The sequence below is a fragment of the Melospiza melodia genome, chromosome 1 (genome assembly GCF_035770615.1).
Source record: "Melospiza melodia melodia isolate bMelMel2 chromosome 1, bMelMel2.pri, whole genome shotgun sequence".
NCBI classification, from domain to species: Eukaryota; Metazoa; Chordata; class Aves; order Passeriformes; family Passerellidae; genus Melospiza; species Melospiza melodia.
In genome coordinates, this window is record NC_086194.1 from 9,439,376 (window position 1) to 9,455,656 (window position 16,281).

Consider the following 16,281-nt stretch of genomic DNA (forward strand, 5'->3'; position numbering starts at 1 on the left):
CTTGCTACTGCCTTTCAATGAGGTTTGATTTCTTTGTAGTATAGCTGGAAGTGGTTTCAAGGGATGTTGTTGGCAAACAGTGAAATTTTGAACCAGTGCTGTGCTTGGGAGTTGCCAGTCAAGTGATTTAGATCAAACTGCTTCTTTGTAAGCAAATACCCTGCTAATGCATCCCAGCTACTGCCATATCCAAATCTCCTAAAGAATGAAATTGCAGATTGGCCATTTCAATAAATAATCTTTGACTGATGTTCCCACTCCTGTTGCGAGATGGATTCAGTACTAAGACAACAGTTGGTAATTATGTCTGATACTACATATCCAAGCTTCATTTTCTTTCTGCATGTGTTGATTTTTGGAGTGGGAAAGCAAATACTTGTGGTATTGTTAAGGGGGTTACTTCACCCCAAAAGTGTTCTGTGTATATCTAGGAAGGGCTCATCTGTCAGGGAAAGTTTGAAGCATTATTAAAAAAAAAAATAATAATTTTGAGTCTTCTGTTTCCTCTGTCAAAACAACACATTGCCTTCTGTAACTGAATTTCAGATATTAGCATAGAGAGAGAAGTTGCAAAATGTGTTTTATCTCACAGAGTGCTACAAGTAGAGTTTTTTGTTTTTTTTTTTTTTTTTTTTTTTAAATCAGAAAATCTATTATTTAACACTTTGAAAGCATAAATTGTTTTTGTATTTGCAGTATGTGTAGATAAGGTAAGAACTGACAGTGCTACTTAATAATTACCCTTGCCCAGGTGCACAGACACCTTTTTAGTGGTGTGTTTAGAGACTTGATGAATTAAACAGAAAGATAAGGCACGACCATACTATTCCAAACCTGCTGGTATTGTGATCTTGGTTAGGTGATTGAATACCCACTCATCCATTTTCAAAAATGTGCCCATTTTATGCTTTGCACAGGGCTGTTTGTGAGCAATAGGGAATTATTAAAAGCCCCTTTGCAAACAAAGTAGATAAAATGCAACGGAAGCAATGAGGCATCCACAGCAATTTCTTATTTGTGGAAATCAGTGTGCAAAGAGTGCTGCCATCAAAAACTCTCACGTAGGAGGCTTCAATGTTATCAGAAAACAAATACATTAAAATATAATAATTTATAGAAATTCTCTGTCTCTTGGTAACCACTTCATACTAATATCCAAATGCATTTAACTTTCAGCTCCATGAAGTTATACCTAATTCAGTTTTTCTTCTCATCAGGAGTTTCTAACAGCTTGGCATCTTCTTTGTTAATTGGTCAGTTCAGAAGCAGAAACATCTTAAAATATAAAACATATCTTGAGAAATGGTATATCTGAAAATAGAAATAATTTTAATCCTGAATAAATTACTGACTTTGGGATATCTTTCTAGTTAATGAAGAAATGAAAATCTGTGTACAAAATGAATAGCTTGTTCATGCAGCTTTTGTAGTCACTGGATGAGCAAAAGGTCTTGTGGAAATAATACTTTGTGATCATGTAATTGCATATGTTGTCTGAAATCATCCTTTAAAAAAACCTGAAATGAGTTTGCTTAAACAGCAGCTACTCAAACACTTCCAAAGTTTACATTTCTCAACTGTCAGTGACTTTACTCTGAAATGTAAATATTACCTTGACACTGGTGCCTTTTAAGCATTTTCCTTTCTATTCCTTACAAGTTGGAGCTCAGTTTGTTGTGCACAGTGAGAGTCTCCTACAGCCAGAGGGGTTGGAGGCTTGAACCTCTCAGTGTTGTTCACTGGAAGCAGAGCTGGGACTGAGAAGAGGCAAACACTGGTTAACCATTCAGGCAGAAACAGTGTCCAGGTAGAAGAACAGTGACAGAATTAAAATCTGAACTTCACCATGTTCTGACCTAAACTCAGTCTAGTACACAACCTACTTCTCCATTTCCAGTTCACACTTGCATTTATTCAGTCCTGTTACTGTGACAGATGTTGTGGAAAAGGACATTATTTGCATTTGGAATTCTTTGACATCAAGCTGCTAATTCTTAGGATAATTTACTTAAATTTCATGAAGTATCTGCATTAGTTTAAGAATATGACAGGAAATCCATAGATAGATTAGTATGATAATTTTTATGGTTTCCTCTTCTTCCTTTTTGACATAAACCTGCTAGTTCTTGCATTTATTTTGTTTTACAGTGACTGTCTTTGCATGTTAAGCAGAGTGACTCTGACAGAGATTTTTGTATTATACACTCAGTGCCTTTGAATTTACTGAATTCTACCTCCTCTCTTATTCCAGAATATTAAATACCACTTGTGAGTCACACATTCATGTTGCTGAAGAACATCTATTTTTGAAATAAAATGTGAAGTCCCCTTTTCTAAACAATAGAACCTGCAGTCCTTGGAAGACACTAAGGTTTTCTGAAAAGATTTTGATTTGTTTTGCCAAGACCCAACTTCTGCCTTAAGTGATTGGGAAAGCAATATGGAGAACAAAATGTCTTTTGAGTTGTTTTTGAACTGAGTTCTTCTTTTGTGGAACCCAGTAAAGAAGTTTCATAGAGGAAGCAGCAAGGATTGAGGAAAAACTAATGTGTTAATTTCAAATTTCAGCATTATTTTGATGGTGGATACAATCTTGGTTTTGTTATTTGATCTTTAATATTTAATGGCATATAGGAGGTCAGTAATTTGCATGGACTTGTGGATATTATATTGATGAAAGCCAAAGTTGTTTATTTTCCTATGAGTTTTTGTAGTTTACTGATTTAAGATCTAACAGACTGTTCTTAGCACACATCTAAATGTTATTAAATATATATAATTGAAAAAAATAGATACATGCTAAGTCCTTGAGTAAAATGAAGCTTTAGAAGAGTAATAGTAGATCAAATACAGAATTTATTACACTAAAAGTAAATGAATGGGACCTAATTTTTGATTAGATTATTCTTCTGTGTATTAGAGAGTATGCCTTATGGTTTCTGTTTGTAACTTTGAATATTGTGCCTCTGTGGAAGGTACAATTCTGAGATGAGCAGTGTCTGTAGAATCCATTCTGCAGAAAAACTCAAGTAATTCTTAATCATTCTCGGGCCTTATCTAAGAAGTATTGATTCACGGGAGTCTTCCCACAGCAAGATCTGCATCAGATCCTAAACTCTTTAATTATGGATAAGCTGCATGTATGGAATTAAAACATTCAAGGTGATGCTTCTAATGACATGTTTGAGTGCCATTCATGCACCAAAAGCTTGTGGAAAGAAAACAAAGCAAGAAAATTACAATGAGAACTGGCTTTCATATACTGGATTGTTTGGTGTCAAGCATTGCACTGCCACTCTGACTGGTGGTGGTTTTTTCCTTCTGATTTTTAGCCTCCTATTTCAATTTTCTTATTGTTCTCTTAATTAGACCCTCTTTGGCTTGATTTAAGTCAGTACACCCTTAATTAGTTTGCTCTGCAGCCACAATTGGTATTACTGGTACCTGGAATGGTAGCTATGGGATTGGTGATACTGATGCAAAGAGGAGGTAATTGATTAAACTCTTGGTTTTATTAATTTCAGTTAGCTCTCACATGACTTTGTAGCTTCAGCATTTTACTTAAGAGCAAGTTAGCTGATGATCATTTGTCTCAGAAAATCCTGAATCATCTGATATGGAATCAAAACAGGAATTTTCCATGGAAAGTAGCACGGTCCTTTAATGATGTACCTACAGTGCAGAAACACAATCCTAAGAGAGCAGAATTGCTACCTTATGGAAGCTATTTCATGATTTATGAATGCAGATGTAAACTAATTTGAATCTACTTTCTGACACAGTTCTTCAGCTTGACAATTCCTTTGTGTACTGGTGCATTTAACAAAACCAATTATCTTTTGATTACAAATAGCTATGTTAGTAGTAACCCTGTAAATATATGTCTAGTGCTAAAAGACTACTGAAATGTGGTATTTTAACTCTAAATCTTTAGGGAGGAAAAGTGTTTATTGATGGATTGTGATATTTATTGGGTCATAATGTATTTAAATTTTCTTTAATGCATATGTTAGTGATTGTTTACCGTGATAAAGTGCATAGAGGTCTCTGCAAGGAGTTCTGCATGGAAAGAATTACCTCATGTCAGTGGTCACTCCTCAATTAAAAGTTCCATTAGCAGATGATTCCTGCTTCTGGTTTGTGTACTGATTGCATTTTATTGCCTCTAAATCAGGTTCCTGGACAGGGAATAAATAAACAGTTAAGAGTGTGTGGTAATGGTATCCTGATCTTTTTTCACAGTTGGGAACACCTACATCCATTTCAATCAATTAGGTTTGGAATATTTACTGAAATTCTTAAATTGGTTTGAACTTTAGAAATTACTTGTTTCACTGCTTTTAAAATACAGATTTATCTTAGAAGCATATCCAGAGGTTAGTTAGATAGTATTAAGTGTTTCAGTATGTCAGAAGATTAAGTTTAAATAAGAAGTTTTCCTTTTATCTTCAAGTTCTTCCTAAATTATGTTTAAATTTGAGACAAGAAAAAATCTATTAAGCCTTTACTGAACTTCACTAATGAATGATAACTATCACTTATCCAGTGCATCTACAGGTATCCACAGTGCTTTTCTCTCTCGTCATTCAAAACCCCCAAATGACATTGATAGCAATTTATATCATATTTATGGCATAAGTTACAGAGATAACTGTTCCTATTAAATGAGAAAGAAAGTATCAAGCTGATGAAATTGTAGTTTTCTGCACGTGCTGGCATTTCTGAAGCACTCTGTTTTAGTAACAAACATTAATGTTATTAAGGGCATCCTAAATTCCTAGAATAAAAACACTAGCATGACTTTCTATTTTTAAATTAAAAATTAACTCAAGGTCATTATAGTTGATATGATCCAGTGAAGTCTTTGGGAGTGGATCCTTACATTTTCCAGGTTCCTGTGTTCAGGAGTTTGGTCTGTGCTGCCACACCCCTGCCATCCATTTCAGGGATTTGTACCGTCCTTTATCCCTGAGTCATGCCACCTCAGATCTCTGAGACTTCTATAAACTTGTCCTTACTGACCTTCAAATTCACAATGAGTGGGAAATCTGAAGTAAAACCAATTTTTAAAAGGCTTTTTCTAAAAAAAAAAAACAACAAACCCAAAAATTTTAAAATGTAATGATATTCACACTGCTGCAAGGGCTGTTAAAGCTTGCTGAAGCCTCATTACAGGCATCAAGCTGTGGAATTTTGGACTCCTGTTCTTTTAAAAGACAGAACAAAGGCAAGCAATGAATTTTCACAGTAATACAGGGAAGATAATGCACCAGATTTTCCATTACTATGGTGATACAAATGCATCTAAACATCTGCTACTGCTCAGAGGCTTGGAAACAGTGGCTTAGAGCTCCAGGGTAACAGGACACATTGCATTGGGACGCACACCTGGGAGGAATAATTTTATTTTACTGTATTGGCATTAGAAACAATATATTTTGGGGTTTCCTCAATTTTAAACACATTATTAAGCACATCTTTAAGAATTTATTTTATCTAGAGATTACTAAATGTTAGCTCTAAAAATGCTTCAAAATATGAGTACATGTTGATTTTAATTTAACATAAATTTTTAATCTTTTTTATTAGGGTTGAAAAGTCTCTGCTGCCCCCAATAGCTTTGTGAGTGTGATGAAATATTTCTAGGGTATAAATAATAAGGTAGAAGGAAGTTCTAATGGTTTTGCTATTTTTCGATCATTTTTATTAATGGTTCTGTACAGCTTTGAAGATCTATTGCACTCTGTAAGTGCTAAGTATTATTTAATAGTAACTGTTTAAAATTACTGAAATAGAAAGGGTTATGGTCTTGGAGACTGATTATGGAAATAACTGAATTTAAGTCCAGTCATTTACTGCTTTATCCCATCTTTCTAGGGATATGACTTTAGCATTGTTTATGCTTTAAAATACAGTTCTAAGTTGTGAGGCATTAATGGAAAGTAGCAGCAGTGACTGATTATTTTTCTTAAGAAAGATTTTACTTGAAATAATAAATGAGAATTAGTTGTAGATCTGAAAGTATAAGTGAAGGCACTAAAACTGCCTTACAGGGAGGGAGGTTTAATTAATTCATCTGTAAATTTGTTTGTGCAATTTGTTGAACCTTATTCAGCATGTTGTAGTGCTTGTGTAACTTCTGCTGTGTATGGCTAATCTGGCTGAAATTACTCCAATAGCTTACATTTTGTCCAAATTTAAAACACGGTGTGGAATCTTCTCTTTCTGAAGAGCAATTCCCCAATCTTGGGGTCATACTTGAACAATACCTTGTATTGGAGTACAATACCCAATGGAGTACTTAAATGGTGTTGTGATAGTTACATCTGTAGTCTCTATCAGGCACAATTGTTATTTTGTTGGAATAACAGAAGTCCTCCTTGTCCAGAGAGCTGTCATCCTTCTCTTTCTGTCACTATGTACAGCTGTCCTTCAGCCCAGATCCTTCTTCCATAATGTATTACAGATATTAATTGCATGCCTCTGTTCTGAAAGGTGCTTGCTTGACGAATTGGTTCTTGTTCCTCCACATCACAGATGTGTAGTGAGTGCATTCAGTATATTTGTGTCTGAAGATCATATTTTTCATCACTTCAAATGCCCACATTGTGATCTGTGTCACCAAACTGAGTAAAGGCCAGTCCCTGTAGCAATCAGTTACTGTGGAACTGTACTGTAATCACAGGTGGCTGAGATTATTTAAAAGAGGAACAACTTCAGACTGCATGTGAAGTGAAAACTTCCTAACCACACGAGGCTTTCTCTTACTTTAGTTGTTTTTAATATTCTGGTGTGTTCTGCAGTCATTCTCACAATGGGGGAGATAGGTAGGTGAAGTTCCTTTCACTGAATACTACCTTTTCCATAGTGAAATAATTGCTCTTGACCTTTTAACAAGAAAAAACCTCTTATTTTAACCATCTCTTCAGAAAATAGAAAAGACTTGACATAATTAGAACACTGGGTTGGAGAGTACTGAAAATTATTTGTTACCGAAATAGAAATTTTTTTTGTTTTAGTCATTTCAGAAGCTTTTAAATAACTTTTTTTTTTTTTGATCTCTAGAGATGTCAACTTTTAACTAAGGACCTAAATTCCTAATCTACATGAGTTTGAAAGAGTGCTGGGAAATCCAAGTTGGCCTTTTCACAGACATTACCTTTTAGCTACTTGGGAATGTGTCACCCTGTGAGCATCACTGTGCTTTTGGGATTGCCCTTGATGTGAACATCACTGCCTCTGCTTCAGACCAGCCTCTTACCCCAAGTTTGTACCTCAAATTACCCTTCTGTCCAGCTGGAGTGTTAATATCCCAGCCTTGCAGGGAGACAGAGCTCTGCAGGATGGGTTGAGGTTGTTGGTGTTGACCCCCATGTCTGAACATTAGAAGGTGGAAATCTGATGCCATCCATGGCCACCACTTGCTCCTTTCATGACTTCCCACCTGCACTCTCTGCCCTCCATAGGCCTGTGCAGTTCATGGGCTGCAGGGCAGAGCCAGTGGGGTCAGGGGCTCAGGTGGGAAAGCTGGGGATGGGAACTGTCAGAGCTCAGCATAGAAAGGCATCAGTCCCATTGGTGATTGCTGCATAATGAAAGGAAACTTCTGAAAGGGTGAGAGTATTCGAAGTTTTAAACATTCGTTTTAAAATAGACATTGGTTAAACTGGGTGAACTTGCTGGCTTTGAGCTCCTGAAGCAGTGTATGAACAGGAAGCTCTGATTTAGCCAAACAGAAGAAGACATCTCTGTCCAAGAGCAAGCCAGTTTCTGCCATCAGTGTTGTTGCTCGTTGGCTGTGAGAGGAAGAAAGAGAACAAGATCTGTGTGGACAGCATGGCCATATATTGTATGAAAGGACTGTTTTAGTACACTCTAATGATGCAGCTTCACACTGCAGCTGATTAATCTGGCAGAGCTGCTTTCCTCTGAGAGAGGTGGTCACCATTCCCTTGCCTGTTGCTGGTCTGGGCTCCTGCCTCCTTGATGTTGATGTTGTAGAAAGCCAGTTCAGAGAGTTCAGACAGGCAAAAAACTAAGCTTAAAACAGGGTAACTTACAGCTTCCCAAGGGAGTCCAGTATGGAAAAACAAGGAAGGAGGGGAGTCTCCCTCTTGGCCTTTAGATTTAGCTTTAGAAAAATCCCCATCAGGGTGAGCTTCCATGGGCAGCTGGCAGGTTTTGCTCCTGGTGGAAACAAATTGTTCTGCAGTTCCCACCCTGTTTCAGCCATAGCTGTGAGCTGGATATTACTCTGATTTAGAAGAAACTTCAGTGTCCCTGCTGTGACCACCAACACACACCCACCCTGCAAACCCCAAATCCAACAGCCCAAACAAAGCGCAGCACAAATAATCTGCCAGTTGTGAACCTTATTCTGGTTGTAGTGACCCTGTACCCTGTACCCTCCACTGTACAACTGCTCTGCTTGCAAACAAACCCAGGGAAATCAGCTGAGGGTTTTATTGCCCTGGCAGGAATGTATGGAATCACATTTTTAGCAAGAATAGGCAGTCTGATCAGTTGTGCTGAGAAACAGTTAGATGGAATCCAGAAAATAAAGTTTCAGTTATTTACTCATATTGTTCACAGTACTTCTCAGCATCTCTGCAGTGCTGGGGCTGTAATGGTGGCCTTCACCTCTTTGAAACAAAACCAAAGTTCATCGTGACTTTATTCACCAGAGTTTTAGTGCATTTTTTATTAAACTTTATTAGGATAGCTTGACTTTCAAACTAATTAAAACACTACTGTTTGTCTTCTTTCCAAAAATACTTTATTTTGAATATTGCAATCACTTAGCTAAGAGAGGGAGTAATTAAAGATATTCTCAAGTTGCACAATTTAGTTTATTTAAAAATGCTTTATATAGTTTTTAGATGAAGTTATAAATGTTCACTTTGGAACTACCTGAAGATTAATAGTGATGCATTTGAAATGCATTATTTTTTTATTGATTCTTAATGTAGTAAATTACTGAAGTTATTTGGCAGCAAACAGAAATAGCCAGTGATGTTGTTCACATTTATTTTCCTGATAGCATCACAATTTGCATTAATTGCATTGCAGCTGCACTCACTTATATTAAAAAGCTTCTACCATAATTAATCCTTTTTATTTCAAATCATTTTGGCACAATTTCTTGCAATAAACACTCATAAAAGACAGACACTTGAAAAATAACGTACAAGTTTCTTCAATATACCTATTGCTGTTTTCTTCCTGACAAGGAATTATTGATAGGCTTCTAGGATCAAGTGTTGCAAGTGGTGAAGACTTAAGACCAGTTTGAAAAATGCTAAGTGGATTATTTTGCATAAAAAATAGACAGGTTTTGAATTTGTGTAATTAACCTGTGTTTAGAAAATACCTTGATTTATGTCTACATTTGTATTTCAGTTGCATACATTATGGAAATTTAATTTATAATCCATTTAGCTGATGTGATCATAGTTTTTAGTGCTATCATTTATTAGTCCTTGTATATTGAATGCTCTAAAGGCTTAAACCTGCCTTGTGTAAAAAATTACACCTCTGCATTTACATTTTATGAGTCACAGATGGAATTCCATTTTAAATTCGGGTAGCTTTGATATATTTAAGGAATTACAATAGCTTTATTGTTACTAATGCAGGAACAGCAAACACTGACCTTACACATTGCAAATTAATGATTTATCCCTCTAGTTTGCTTTTAAAGTCAGCTATACAAATGAGGATTTTGACTTCTACACCTTGAATAAATCATATGGCTCTAAATATAATGCACCCTTTGGCTTTGAACTCGTTATTCTCAGGTTTTTTTTGCAAGGTCTAACTCACCTCATAGAAAAATGTTCTTTCAGAAGTTTAAGGAATTGTGTATATTATTTCTGAAGTCTTTGTTGCAATATCATTGAGTGATTAGAGCTACATCTATTCATCTTTTTTTAGTTTTGTTTTTTTTATCCCCTCAGTGGGATTCCATTTCTAAGTTTGCAGCAGATTATGGAGGAATTCAGTAACACCAAAACTCTGCTCTTGGAGACTTAAAAGGGAGCAAACAATGATGTTACAGTGATGTTATGTTGGTGATGCCTTGTCTGATCAGCCTGGCATTGCTGTTAATGTTCTGTAAAGATTTGGTTGTCACTGGTAGAGATGCTGATGTGGCAAACAGAGTGGACAATGAGAAGGGCAGCCTGTACCAGGAATGGGCTTTTTAAAGCAGTGGTCCTTTATTCAGAATAGCCCTGAAGGGTGCACCTCTCCTTCTTCTGAGAGCTACAATAAGTAAATTTTTCTTCCAAGCAAGCAGTTGTTACTGACTTATAAAAAACAATGCAAAGATACTTTGCATTGCATGGAAATGTGCTCATACAATGGATGAACCTAGAATGGTATGTGAAAATTCTTGGGGATAATTTGAGGTTGCAGTCAAAAGATTTGGGTCAGGTTTGGATCATGGATTTTTTGACATCTGTAGCAGAGTCAGGCACAGGCAGGATTGGACCTGTGACACAGAACTGGTCAGCTCTTGGCTTGGAAAGAAGGATATTTTGACTGTGTCATTAGAGCAGTGAAATTCACCAAAGGTGAATCTGTGTAACATGCAGCAGATAGTTTTTATTAGTTTAAAATGTGCTGGGTTTGCAGAGTTCCTCTAAGGGGGTGAGGGGGATGACAGTTCTACATGCAGTGATTGATATGAGTGGAATAATGCTGCTTGTGATGGTGCTAATGGAAGTAGAGGTGTAAACTTCTTTTGTAAGACATTCTTGGTGCAGTTGCATTGGTGCAGTTGCATTGTCCTTTAGCAAACCTTGCTTTTCCTGAAAATAAATGCAGTTTGGATAAAGAGTGATGGCAGATAAGCAATGACCTTGCATTTTAAATCGCGACATAATTAATTTGTGAGATTTGGGACCTTGATATTTCACAAGAATATTCACATTTCAAATTTTGGATGAATATTCTTAAATTTATGCAATATTTGAGCTATTTCCATGCTAGAAGAACATTCTCAGGCACCAAATTAGGACAGAATTACTCAAAAATTGAGAAACCTTCTGAATTCTTGCATGTACAAACAGTTATATCTAATGTGCTTTTAATTGCTTTATTTTTCAGGCTCTTTATGAAAATATGCTGGTGGAGCTGCCATTTGCTAGTTTCTTCCTCTCAAAATTATTAGGGACAAGTGCTGATGTTGACATCCATCATTTAGCTTCACTAGACCCAGAGATGTACAAAAATTTGCTTTTTCTAAAGAGCTATGAAGGGGATGTGGAAGAACTTGGACTCAACTTCACCGTGGTAAATAATGACCTTGGGGAAGCACAGGTAAGAATGCTTTGAATTTTTATTTTCTTTAGTTTCTTTTTTATTGTATTTTCTTTTCATCTATGACTGATGAATCTTTACTATCCCTGCTAATTAATTTTTTAATTTAAATATGATGGGAAACAACTGTTAAAGGTGCTGTAAGTCATCAGTTGGAATTGTGGTTCAATATTTGGAGTAGAGAGTAACTAACTGTGTACTTAAATAACTTTTGATTACTTAAAGGTCTGGTCTTTTAAGGAGTGAACTGCAGTGATTTTCTAACAGTCATACATATAAAGTTCTATTGCTTGAGAATGTTTCCTGAAAAAATCTGTTGTTTCTTCAATTGCACTTGTAATAGTAGCAAAATTTAGATTATGTGTAAACTACAGAAGTACTGCCTAGTTTTAGAGTTGCAGTCAGCAATAGTTAGAGAGGTTTTAAATGATACTGTTAGTAAAGACCCTTTATTGTGAGATAAGCATTGTCTCATTTATCTGTAATTTACAAAGTAAGAGAGCCTGAAGTTTGATCAACCTTAATTTTTTTATTAGCCCCCACCCTTTTTTTTTAAGGCTTGAGATACCAGATTAGTCAGAGGGGATGAATGGTGTTCAGTGCTTCTGAAAAGCAGTTACTTAGGTCCTTAAGTCTGAGTTTTTAAGCAGTTGCACCCTATAATTTGATTACAGCTTATATTTGCTCTGTTGTGTCTACTGAAGATCACTCATAGTAGAAAATAAATATCACTAGAGCTCTAAAAGCCTGCCTTAGTGTGCTAATGCAGGTAACCTCCTAGGTAAAGTCTTCTGTCATGCTTCCTCTTTCATTTCTGAGGATTTAAAATTGAGGATTCCAAACTTACACTCGATTATGGCAAATAATTGGATGAAAAAAGTAGACCTGACCACACTGTGATGAGCAGCAGCATCTGAATTCAGCTCCTGTTGTGAGGCAGGAGCAGACTCCAGGAGGGGGTGAGCAGTGCTCTGGCTTTGCTGCTCAGGGGGCCAGGACTGAGCACATCTCCAGGGCAGCAGCACCAGTGAGGTGCACTGACCTGTCCTGGAAACTGGGAGTGGAATTCTCTGAGGCTCTTTAAGTCAGGGCAAGTTTGCTGGCCAAGACTTCTGCTTGAACAGTGTCAGGCTTGGATTTTATCTTACTCTACTGTCATCCATTTCCTGTCATTGTAGAAGATCCTAAAATCTGGATTGAATTAAATTTTAAAATAGTACCCTCAGATTTGGGATTCCTAAAGCATACTAAAGGGGAGAGGCAACTGTTGACTGATGTAAATAACATTTAATATTAAACAAGTATCATGTGTCATTTTCCTTCCTGGATTACACTCCCTATAGGAAAACATCTGACCTGCACTGTCTTTAGAAAAACACTTAAAAACTTGAGATAAAGATGTGATACAGATGTACCCAAAAGCACATTCTGAGTGCTCTGTGTGGCTGGTACTGAACTGAGCACCCAGAGGTTGGGTTCTAGGAAGCAAAGCACACCAAATGGCTGTTTCCAGTATTATCTGAGATTTTTAATACTGGGGGGAAAGTCTGAGTTCTAAAACTATTTATTTAATTCTGCTTAAAGTAATAGTTTTGTTGGTCACAGCTAACACAAATCCAGTTTAGTATCTAACTAAAATGAGGGCTGTGGCTGCTATTTTCAAGACTTATGATTTGTAGTTGTTTGGCCTAACTTTAAAAGGAAGATTTAATGAATTAGTGAGTTACTGAATAACAAGATGAAATGTCAGTTAAAATAAATATTTTGATGATGGTTTGCTGGTTTTATACTTGAACATTTTACCCACAAAGTATCAGCCATCTTTTTATGAGGGTCACTGCCTGTTAGTGTAGTTCAACAGAACCCATTGGTTCTTGTCACTGTCTTCTGCCCTTCAATGCAACAAGTCTCTTTTTATACTTCATTTCATTACCTTAATAAACCTCATATGGATAAATACATTTTATCTGCTGTTTGACTTGTAACCATTGCATACTAATTGCTTGTGCCAAGGTAAGGCTAATTCACTTTGGGAAAAGAGCTTAATTTGCACTCCTTAGGTTGAATGTACATTATATGTAGTTTTCAGCTAAACAACCACTTTAGTGTTTAATAAATTAGTGCCCAATAAATGCATCATAAATCTATCATTGTAAATAGCTCTGCTCATGGCAGTGTCCATCCACCAATTGTGACACAAAAGCATTATCTGCAATGAAAGACACATTCAAAAGGGGCTCTATTGCCTCTGTCACCAGTAGAAGGTACAGATTCTATTATCAGTGTATTGATTCCAATCCTGTAATGTGCTTTTAGACCCCATTAAACTATTGTCAAAGTGCATTCACCAGAAGTTGAAAAAGGTACTTAATAATTTGCACATTAGACCTGCTAATTAGGGGAGCTATGCCATCAACCTTATCTTCCAAGCCCAAATAGCTTTTGATAAAGATCTATCTAATGCAGTGATACCAGCCCACATTTCAGCTGTTGGGTCTCCTGCAGAAAATGGTGGCCAGTAGCAAAGTCTCAGAGGAGGTCAGCCTGTGGTTACAGGTCTGTATATTGATCTAGTTTTTCCTTTTATCTTGTAGATGAGATGGTTATGAAAGGTCTGTAAGAATAAGGATAGCAAATTCAAGAAAATACCTTCTCTTTTCAAACCTTTCTCCCTCCCCTTCTTTCAGTGAGGAAAGCAAGTTTTGTGGCTGCCCAGGGCAAGAGGGAGATGCAAGCACTCATTCCTCTTCCTTCAGAAATGTTGGATGCTGTACTTAAAAAATCTGCTTGAGAATATCAGTCTCACACTGGTACTTGAGAGTACATGGATCACAAGCTGAGTGTGATCAGAAGATTCCATAAATAAAGTGTAAAGGCACAAATCCACAGAGAAGCACTATAATAAATATTCAGTTTCTATGAAATCCATATCATTCAGAACTTGGTTTTGGGACACCTTGGGCTTTTTAAGCAGGTGTGAATGCCCTTGTTGTCACTGAAAATATGCTGACTCACCAAAGGGGAGTTCTTTGCTTTTAAATTTCTTTGGGGGAAAATTTTGAAGCCCTAAAAAGAGTTTTGAAAGTTTGTCTTGACAACCTCTTTACTAGGATGTGGTGGCTTAGAAGGATGATTTTAGAGGTTTTTCAGCAGCAAAGTAGTTAAGCTGAGGCTGAGCCTTCTCAGGCAGACTCATAACACTTACAGAAAATGCATTCTTAGGCATTCATTGGCAATCTCCTACCTGGAACTCCTGCATGAACATCTGGTAGGCAGATGACAGGGAAAGGGAAAAGAAACTTCATCGTCTTCTTTTCAAAAGGGGGAAGAACTGTAGGGGTGATGTAAACAAAAGTGATGAGAGCCCAAGAGAAAAGATTCTCATCTTGTAGGAATTCTTGATTATCTATAAGATCTGTATGAAATTGCACTGGAGGTTCTGTGATTCTGTGAAGAGATAAAGTGTCTTATGTCTTCATCATACGGGACTTTTCTGTCCCCTTTTGGTATTTCCCCTTCATTTTGAAGATGCACTTTGTGAGTTGGGAATCAAATTTGTCTGAACAATCTGAATACTCACCTAAAGGATATCTATGGTTTGATTGCCTTTAGTACATGCGATTTTGATTACAAACCAAGGTAAAAGGCTCTTTGTTTGTTTGTTTAAACTTAGATCTGCAGAATAGAAACAGGACACAGGGCTGTGGTTTCCTCGCGTGGCCGTCCCGGGTAACCTGGGTTATTGGCTTGCCCCATCTAGTGGCCAAGACTGGATGGATAAAATAAAAATGAAGCTGATAAAGTGTTTTTGACCTGTTAAGTTGTGCTATGGCCTTTTTGAAAAGGAACTCTTCAACAATCATTCCTGACTTTAGAATTAAGTGAGAATTCTACAATAGTTCCTTTAATGCCATTAACACACTGAGTGCATCTACCTTTACTTCAGTTTTATGCTTACCAGGTGTTACTGTTTTCTGGTTTACATCCTTCTTGGCCTTTTTGGCATAATATATTTATTATTTGTGGTCTGTTATCCCTTTTGCTTTGGTCTTGGATGATACTTTGACACAACAGTGGTAAAATTAACCTCACACTGACAGACTCTGAAAATGGATAGTTGGGTCTCTGGAAAACCCCAGGAAATGCCCTTAACTGAGTGCTGTGCCTGTTCTTGTGGCAGTGCAGGGCTCTGGGGAGGAAGGGCAGCTACAGAAATGTTGCTGGATCAGAAATCAAGATTTGCTACTTTAAAATATAAAAATGAAAGGAATAATAGGATTTAAAAAACAAAACAAAACAACTTTGTCCTGTTTTCTAAAAATAGTGGTCAGAAAGAGTTCACCTTTTTTTTTTCTCTGCATTGAAGGAAGAACTTTATAGGAACAGAACAGCTTTTTATTATAGAATGAATGCAGCTTTCCTGACATGCCTAGAGCACTGTGGACCAGTGCTCTTACAATGCAAATGTAAATTAATCTGTGTCCTGATTTCTGTTTGCTGGCCTGCAAGGAAGGTCAGACATTGTACTTCACCTAGTGCTGGGATGAACTTAAAATACAGAAGTTTTCTAGAATACCCTGCCAGTAGTTCCCTTGGGCTATTTTAGGAAAGAGGTCAGTTCAAGCATTTTTAGTGTAAATACTGAGCTCACAGAAATTGTTGTATGCACATGGAGTGATATCTATTAGTTTATTGTTGGTGTGCATATTCTTAAAAGATGCTTGATGAGTTAGGTGATACAAATATGCTTTAATGCATTTTAATATGGCCTAATTCAGTGTGTCCATGCCTCAGTGTTTTAATTGGTGTCAGAAACCCAAGGGATTCTGCAGTTCTGCAAAACAAGTAGAGAAGGTTTGTAAGTGAAGTGTTAGTAATACTGAGGTCACAACACTGATCTGTTCATGTGGAACATCTCTGGTTGCTCTGATCTTGTAAAGCTAAAGAGATGAGAATTTA

General features: G+C 36.8%; 1 protein-coding gene across 1 annotated transcript in view; it reads left to right on the forward strand.

Annotated features, from left to right (window-relative positions):
• The window catches only part of UBE3C (ubiquitin protein ligase E3C), a 72,220-nt gene that overhangs the window by 45,816 nt on the left and 10,123 nt on the right, over positions 1 to 16,281 (forward strand). The window contains exon 19 of the mRNA XM_063182622.1: positions 11,110 to 11,322. Within this exon, the coding sequence (XP_063038692.1) occupies positions 11,110 to 11,322 (213 nt within the window). The remainder of the gene's footprint in view (positions 1 to 11,109; positions 11,323 to 16,281) is intronic.